Here is a 9,006-nt window from a genome sequence, read left to right on the forward strand (position 1 = left end):
AGCGTTACCAGTAAAGCAGAAAAAAGGGACTCATCCTTTGCCTGGGGCCAAACACAAAAACTTATTTGTTCAAATAATTCATTTACGCTCAGATGTATTTCGGAGAAACATTTTAAGGTTGATCAGCACGTCGAGCCTAAAAAGGACGGAAAAAAGGGGCCCTGTTAGAACAATCCGACAAGCGACATGGCCTTGAAACAGCAACAGAAGACAAGATGAAATGGCAACCTAAGATATAAAGATGGGTTGAAATTGCGACAGCAACGAAGACAAGTGCAAGTACCGACCGAAAACCAAAGGGATGTCTTCCTTCTCAATAAATGAAATGAAGCGTTTAGAAATTGAGACAAAGAACATACGTAGCACCAGAAAATGCGCCGCTGCCTTTTATTTGGATGACCGATATCGCCTAGATTACGAGAAGTCCGTAGTAGAACGGTTCATAAGTGTAACATTCCTTCACTTTGTTAAATGTTTACTCGTGCAAAGGCAGAGCTTTCTTAAAGACAACGCGTGTATCACCCGAAATTATGCATGCGCAGTTTTCACTTATCTTCGTTTTGCATTATCGCTATTTAACTACTAATTTTAATTAGTTTTCAAGACGATTTATTCGTCTTTGGTATAAATTCGGTCAATTAAGTTCTGCGCGCGCCAGTTGTTTACTTGTTAAATTAACACTGTTTAAAATTCGTTGTTTAAAAGCGTTTTTTGCCAGCAGAGGGATTGTAACTAAGAGATGACAAATGTTAATAATTTTAAACGGTTAACCATCCTGGCATGCGTTTAGTAAACGGGATAACTATACGAATTTTTTTGGAGACAAGGGTTTTACTTGTAACTTGCTTTTCCGCTTAAAGTGATGAAAGTGCGCACATTTATAACTCAGTATAAAATTGCCTCGGGCCAATTACCCACTCATTTCCGGTGACCACCTACGTCTCAGCCGCCCTCAACCAGTCATTAAAAAAATGTACACCTGGTGAACTAGGTAAACAAACGTGCACAGAGTTATACCTCTATGTATCAGGCGATCGCCTGTCTCACCGTGCCAAAATTATTTTATCTCGGTGAGCATTCGGAAGTCAGCCAAGCGCAACCATTGCACGCGTGCTGAACAAGAATGCTTTATCATGACAGACTAAAAACAATAGAAAACTCCCAAAGCACAAACTCAGCCAAAACACAAAAAATCTTCAATGTTTACTCAAGTTTGGGCTTAAAGAAGATAATGTCACAATTTTTCAATGACCATGAAATTCAGAATCCGGGTAGTTAGTTAATCAATTGTGGCCCTGAAACAGTTTGAAGGAAAAAAAACTATCAATTTTTAAGAAAATGCTTTATTCGTGAGAAGGACTCTTAAACGCTTACAAACGTCAACAAATAGCTAAAACTACAATTTCTATATATTTGCATTGCTCGAATTTGCGCGCATTTGCAAGGCCCTAAAGGTTTTTGCTAACTTGCAAGGACCCATCTGTTATAAAGATCCCCAAAATAAAGGGATAAATCTCATAGTTTATTAGACATAATAGTGTAAAGTTTGCTCATCATTTTCACATAAATTATGACCTAAATTTGGAAACCGCTGAATTTCTCGCATTGGGTCTTTGTGACTTTGGTGAAACTCTGGTCAACGCAAGGCACTAATGCGAACTATATGTAGCGGAGAGATTTTCATGAAAAAAATACCGGCAACAGTAGAATTTCGACTCAGACCCCAAAGAGGCGTGGCATTATAACCACGTGACATTTACTCGGATCACCAAAAATTTTATGCTAATATTGTAGATTGATCTATATGTTATCCACGCTATATGTTAGACTTACGATCGAAGTAAAGGTGGGGATACCAGAGAGCTTCAAAGTAGGATGGTACCCTCACAAAATAACTGGGTCGAGTCACCTTAAAGGCTAAGAAACTTTGTGGTTCGCTTTCTTTGGCTGCGACGTAGATTCATAAACTATCGACTATCAGGCAAAGATTAAATTAACGTATGGAAGGAACGTTTCTGGGAGATATCCGTAAATTTTGTCGTTATTGGTCAAAGACACTAAGAGCGAGTTATTGTCGTTCCACCAAGAGGTAAAAAGTTCCAGAAGGAGTGGACATGCTGGCATTCTACAAACAGATGCTCTTCTGCTTCGATTCACACATGACAAGTCACTGTCAGTAGTTTTGGCCTTGAAAAGTTTGGCGCGAGTGTACAGGATGTGATGGTTCATTTTAAATTGAAACATAGAAAGTTTTATGCTTTTCGAGACTTTGGATGAAAGAACGTATAACTCCGCAATTGTGTGATCTGTGATCCAGCCTCAATAAGACGAACTTCTGATGTTGGTTTTCGGAAAGTGATTAAGATACATAAAACGAGCGTGTTTACCGCCGGTAACTACCAAGTCGTTTTCGTTATCACGACTAAAAGCTTTCCTCCAATGCTTTGGGATTCGTTGCACAAGCCAATATAGCACAGAAAGTTTGTGCTAATTTTGTAGTTCTTCTTGAATTCTGTTAACATGAAGAGCTTTCCTTCCTTGTCTAGGGTGTCTGGCAAGGTCTTTACGCCAGTATTAAAGTGCTACTACGATCAAATTTGGGAATTTGTTTTTGATTACATATTTCGAAAATGTATGTAAAAGTGACTTACCGTGCCAAGTTTGAAGTCCAAATATGATCTGGAAGTGTGTTTATTTGCACGGCAATTTTCGTAAATGTCTTGCCGCCATTACTCGATTCAAAAAATGACCGGGAGTAGTATTTGAAGGAGTTGGGGCGAGATGTGACGTAGAAACATCAACACGGCAAAACAAGGCAAACAAACGTGGCTAATTTCGCATGCAGGACGAGATATTTTTGGAAGCTTTTGGAGGTTCTTTCTTCGCTTTTTTGACTTAAAGCGAAAGTATGCCTGGTAGACGTTGTGTTGTTCAGGACTGTGGAAACGTAAAGAACGATGAATTGGGGATTTCTATTCATAATTCTCCTGATTCGGGCAGCGTTAGATTAAAGTGGAAAAGGTTCGTGTCCATTCATCGGAAGGATTTCAACCCAGTGGGAAAATTTGCTGTGTGATCGGAGCATTTTACAAGGGATTGTTTTACGCTTGCTTTTCCGATGAAAGACATGAAAAGGAATTTGAAGAAGGGGACGTTTCCAACCATTTGGAAAAAATCCTCTCAAACACTATCAAAGCGGAGTCGACGATCGGTGAGTGAAATTACAATGTATTTGCGCTGCGCTTATCACCATTATATTTATTTCCCCATTTACCTGTGACATGATTTTTTCTGGCATCGTTGTTCAATATTCGTGTAATGAATGCTCTGACTATTTGGACTTCCCATATTGTTGCATGTGTTTTCATACTTTTCTGCTTTCTTCTCAAAGTTATAGTAAAACGGGCATTTGCGCTGAGTGGACGTGAAGTTCAGGGCGGAAAAACGTTCTGCGCAAGCTTCTGCGCATCCCTTATCGCAGGCTCAAGGCAGGCTTTTCTGTGTGCTGACTGCCGTGCTGACTGTGTTTGTTTGTTTTTTGTTTGCTGGAGTTCTGAGTGAAATGCACGAGGTGCGAGCGTTTGCTCCCTGTAAAGCATTTTTATTTGACATGTTTGCTTTTTTTTCGTTGCTTGAAAATTACTTTGGATTCAGAACAACCAATGTTAAAGGAAAAACGGATCATTCCGTCAGTCTGAGGTGGAATAAAAGCTTTTGAACATTTCTTAAGAGGCGAGTATTTTTCTGATTGTGCATCCGATTAGTTTATGAGTTGATTTCGCCGGGTTGAATTAAAACCCGCTTGTATTCTGTTATTAGTAGTGACGGTTACTTTTTTTACATGCCCAGATTTATTACCTTTGCAGAACCAGCTTTATCATTGTCTTCAGTCAAAGAACCATATTGCTGTTATAACGCATCAGAGTGAACAAACTTGTGCGCTTATTAAACTTTCTCGGAAATAGAAGGCCAGCAAGCTTACTCAAGATCATTTTTCTGTTGCTCAAGTAATAATAGTCAGAGTTTTTTCATTTTTCATTACATAGTTTTGTTTTCCAGTGCACTGTGAAAGTTTCTGTTCTTTATAAGAATAACTTTCTGTACGGAAATTGTCCTTTTCACTCGCTGTGAAGTAGAGAACGACAACTGCCAGCAGTGACTTCAAAACAATTGACTCTTTTCCCGTAAACAATTGCTGCAGCTTGATTTGATTGAGGTGAGCAAAACAAACCCTTATGTGCAATCTTCTGTATTTTCTAATGATCGGCTGAGTTTAATTTGCTTAAACGAAGACCCTTGCATGGACCAGTTAAGCGTATGGTGAATCATGGCTTGGCTGCCAAGTTGCAACTGATCTTTTGCTTTTAGGCCGGATCTTTAGGTAGGTTGTTTTTGCACAGAAAATTCATTTCTTCATTGTCAGCAAAACGTTTTTGAAAAATGTAACTTTAACTCTGTTTGAAGAAAATCCTTCTTATGTGTAGGTTTTTGACAGATGTTATGCGTGTTCAACTTGACAACACAAAGCAAAATTTATATATCTGCGCGAAACGAGCAAGTTTAAAAAACTATAGTTGCTTTGAAACCGATTTTTGGGAAGATTTTACTAGATAAAGATTGACCTTCTTTCTGCTCACATATCAACGCAATAACTTCTACATTGAGGATTTTGTTTATATTTTAGTGATCTGCGAAACTACGAGTGTCCGATCGAGCGAGGGTTTTAAAATATCAGCTCGAGTTCGACAAAGTTCAGTGACTTCAAACACATTGTGGGCAAGCGTTAATTTTTTTGGGCAAATCACTGTCCAAAGATATGTTGTTTTTGTGTCCACAGTGGAGCTCCGGACCTTATATATCCAGAAACTTCCTTATATGAACACATTTTGTGAATGCATCTTGAAAAAAATCGGACCTACGCATGCACATTTCCAGTACAACGCAAGGAAATTAATGTCGTTAAAGTCCGTTTTACTATGAGGTATTCTTCGAGAAAATTAAGTGACGATAAGGCTATAACCACAGCTTGCAACTTTTGGAGACAAATTGCCTGTTCTTTCCAGGTTATGAGTGGAAACATTTTATTTTTAGGCAAGAAAATATTTGAAATCCCGCCATTTTTTCAAACCCGGCCAGGGGATCTGGGCAAAAAAGTTCACGCATGCTCATTACGTTTTTCCGCCCTGAAGACGTGAAGTCAATTCCCCAATTCCCAGACCTTTCCACTCAAGCGTAAAATTTAGAAAAAGTGAAGCTGCATAGAAATCCGGCTCTCTATTTTTTGAGAGATTATCTTGCTGTTACTTTGAGATTGACAGTACTCCAAACTTCCCTCCAAGAAATCTTACAGCAAATTAAGAGTTACACGCGAGTCTTTTAAAACGACCAAAAATGGACTTAGTCTGATTTCTACATTCTATAAGTTCAGTTACTGTTCGCAGGTTTTTTTTTTCGTTTGTATTTTAATTCTATTTTCACTGTCTGCAAATGATGCATACATTTTAAGGCAAAGATGTGGTTAAACCTTGCTTCCATTTCTAGTTTTGAAAACATCAACATAAAGCTCAAATTAAACTTGTTTTGAAGGGGAGAAAAAATGGTCGTACCTATTTTCATTTTTAACTACTAAATGAAATTCTGCTTGGTCAAACTACTAATGAGGATACAGAGGAAGAAGACAATCCTGAAGAAGAGTTGATCTCTTTGAAAGGAAGTTCTGCACCTGAGGAGAGTGCTGACACTAGGGGTGCTCCCAATCTCAACCCTGAGGAGTCTCCAGAAGTCGAGGGTGTTCTGAATACAAGTCAGGGTTCTTTGCTTGAGGTAGATCCTGAAAAGGAGGGCTGCATCCCTGAGACTGAGACGGGTGAGATAAGTGTTGATGCTGAGATGACTTCAGAGGTCCTAGGTACTCCTGGTGATAAGACAGCTCTCGAGAGCCAAGGGATTTCAGGCACTGATGAGGTTACTGAGACCATGCAGATCCTGGAGGCTCAGGGAATGGAAAAAGTGCAGGATATGGATGAAGTTATGCAGATTGATGAATCATTAACGATTCCTGAACTTGAAGAGGTTTCTATGGTAGGCGCATAACTCTAATTAATGCTTATTTGCATCTTTGTATTATCATAACAATGGAAAACTACATGTGCAGTTATTTTACAACAATACTAAAGTACAAAAATTCTAAAGTCTTGTTATTACAGCCTGTATTAATTTTGAAAGTTTGTTTTTTGTAGGATACTCCAACTGGACATGCCGGGAATTGCACAACATGCAAAACCCTGAGGAGTGAGGTGACTCAGTTAAGGGGCAAAGTCACAAGACTGAAGAGTAAGTTAATCTCCAATCAAGATCAGTGGGTTGAAACCTTTAAGAGCATACAAGAGCCGAAGCAGTTGCTGATGGTGAATGCTGGTGAGTCAACAATAATTGATGTTGATGAGTCATATAGGCATAACTGCCTATCTTTATATTATTATTATATTTTATCAATATTTGATTATTTAATAATAATTAAAATTTTAATGGTGATAGAATTTTTTAAATTCCATTTGTTTAAGCTATTCAAACTGATTCATGGCCAGTAAGAAATGAGACAGAGTTAGGGTTAGAGGATGAATCAGAAGATGAGCAGGAAATGCAGGACGACGCGTATGAGGAGTTTGAGTGTGATGAAGACCCTACATAGAGTCCTGAAGAAATTGAAGATGCATATAAAAAACTAAAGGAAGATGATGACTCGGTGAAGACTCATCAGAACCCAAGGTAAAAAGATGCAAAATTTCTTGCATTTTAACATCTTAGCTCTAAGTATCCTCTGGGAAGTGATTTAGGCCTAAAACTAACTTCCAGTATGAGAGGATCTATTTAGAAACAAGAGTCCATGAAATTTCTTTTTTTAATTTACTCAGATAAGAATTGCAAAAAAAAAAAAAAAAAGAAGAGGCATAGCCAGCCCATAGACTGGAAGTCCCAGGCCTAAAAATGTTTGGTTTGTCCACTCAACCACTTGTAATAAATTATGCATCGTTGGGGTGGGCTAGATAGCTTAAGGGCTCAAAGTTGTCATGTGTGCAATCAACAGAATTATTATAAAAAAGCATTTTTCAGGATGTATGTGAGAATAAAATCCCAACCCACAATTAGCCAGGTTAACAACAAGTTGAAAAACTAGCAACACCCTGAGAAAAACAATAAAAATGATAATCATTTTTTATTGTTATTTCATTATTTTAGATGCTATGATTAAATGAGTATTTCCTTTCAATCATTTTTTACAGGTTGGATCTACAAGGAAAAAACATTCGAGAGGAACCGAAGGGAATTGTTTTCCTTTCCAAACTTCTTCTTTTGTTTCAGTTCTGCGACTTGTGCTTCTTTTCAAAACCCAAACTTTCTGTATCACAGACAGGTACCTTGTTAACCGTAGAAAGTTTCTGCAGAAACTCTAGCGAGACAAAAGTCTGGAAGAGTCAACCAGACCTGCTAGGAAAGTTTCCAGGAGGTAACCTGCTATTAAGTTTTGCAGTGCTCTGGGAGCCGAGTGAAAAGAAAGAAACGATACATTAAAACTGTAATTAAATTCAGGCTGAATTCAATTTAATTTTTATTACTTGTGTACATGAAAATTGGAGCAACATCAGAATTCCCAGCCACTAAACTTGAGTTTAACTGAACGCTAGAAGAACAGGGCTTCACACAGTGGGCAAGTTTGTCATTCAACAAAAAGCGAGTAAGTGGCTGAGAATTCTGAAGTTTGGCCCATAAAATTAAGTATTCAAGCAACTACTGTAGGTCCTTCTTGGCCCCAATAGCATACATGACACTCTTCAAGAACAAACAGTGCATTTATTATTCATTTTCTTCATCTTCGAATCCACGATAATGGCCATTTTGACTCGGAAATTGTTTCCTGATTTTATTGTAGGCACAACAGGGCAAGGGGTATCGCCTGGAACTACCAATATAACTCCACAGCAGTCTTGTAAATTGCCGATAGGCCACAGACCTCAGGAATCTAGTTAGAGAAATGAGATCACTGTTAATTCAAGGAGGGATTGGATGGAGATAAATAAATACTCCTTTTAAAAATAAGCAGTTGGGGTAATAAAGCCATTTAGAAAATAAAAAATGTGATTCTATGAGATCAGTCCACGGCGATAAGCTTAGATGTATCAATTATTCAATGCTAAGTAAGGTTCGATCGTTCCGATACAAAGTCAACAATACCCCAACTTACTCATCATCACTTTTGTTGCTTTGCCCACGAACAGTTGTGTACGACTTTCCAGCTCGCGTTTTTAGGCCCAGCAGCCACTTCTAATACGTGGCGGTTTAAGCAGAGGCTTTCAAACCCTGGATGGAGGGTTATGCATACGGTCCATGACCTCTTCGCAGCGATCGATCTCTTTGCAGCAAATGCACTCCTGCGCTTTTGTAACAAGGCTGACAGAGCAGTTCGAGCACGAACACCTGGAAAATAATGTGAAAAATTCGTCAAACACAAGAAAAATATGTCCGTATAAAATTATTAATTGTCTGACCTCTTCAATAAAACTATCGCATAAAATCAGGACTACAGCTAATCACATAGCAACGAAATTGTAAACTTAAACAAAACACATAGTCGAGTTCGTCACGCGCACGATTTAACGACGGGTATGTTGAAATTGAAAAATAAAAATATAAATCTACATTCCATGATAATACCTTACCATTCATTCGCTGGCACCTCTCCCGAATATCTTCGTTGAAACTGTTGTTCCTCTTCTTCTTCGCGATGAACTCTTTCGTTGTAGTCCGCGGCTTCTTCCTCGGTAGCAAGGGGTTCGCAACTGTCGTCGTACGGCGCAAATTCAGACAATTCCCCAATCACTTCGTCAACTTTAAAACTCGTAAAACTTTCTAGATCACTTTCAGATGTGCAGGAAGAGGAATCCAACGGAGATGACATCTTAAACGTCTTGTTAAAAGGCTCTAACCTCACAAACTTTTCCCAAATGC

General features: G+C 38.6%; 1 protein-coding gene and 1 long non-coding RNA gene across 4 annotated transcripts; one reads left to right on the forward strand and one right to left on the reverse strand.

Annotated features, from left to right (window-relative positions):
* Nucleotides 1–5,597: 5,597 nt before the first annotated feature.
* LOC140944924 (uncharacterized) lies at nt 5,598–7,475 on the forward strand. 3 transcript variants are annotated; one of them, XM_073394035.1, is made up of 4 exons: nt 5,598–6,081; nt 6,240–6,417; nt 6,564–6,768; nt 7,284–7,475. In XM_073394035.1, the coding sequence occupies exons 1-3, from the start codon at nt 5,890–5,892 to the stop codon at nt 6,689–6,691; spliced, it is 498 nt and encodes a 165-aa protein (XP_073250136.1). In that variant the 5' UTR covers nt 5,598–5,889; the 3' UTR covers nt 6,692–6,768; nt 7,284–7,475. The 3 variants fall into 3 exon arrangements, with proteins under 3 accessions (XP_073250136.1, XP_073250135.1, XP_073250137.1); XM_073394034.1 differs by lacking the exon at nt 6,564–6,768; XM_073394036.1 differs by lacking the exon at nt 6,564–6,768 and having other exon boundaries at nt 6,240–6,333.
* A 121-nt stretch (nt 7,476–7,596) lies between these two features.
* LOC140944927 (uncharacterized) lies at nt 7,597–8,313 on the reverse strand. Its single transcript, XR_012166707.1, has 2 exons — nt 8,243–8,313; nt 7,597–8,020 (listed from the first exon to the last, which is right to left on the reverse strand). It is a non-coding gene; the product is annotated as an uncharacterized lncRNA (long non-coding RNA).
* Nucleotides 8,314–9,006: the final 693 nt, after the last annotated feature.

Source organism: Porites lutea, chromosome 7, assembly GCF_958299795.1.
Source record: "Porites lutea chromosome 7, jaPorLute2.1, whole genome shotgun sequence".
Taxonomy (NCBI): domain Eukaryota; kingdom Metazoa; phylum Cnidaria; class Anthozoa; order Scleractinia; family Poritidae; genus Porites; species Porites lutea.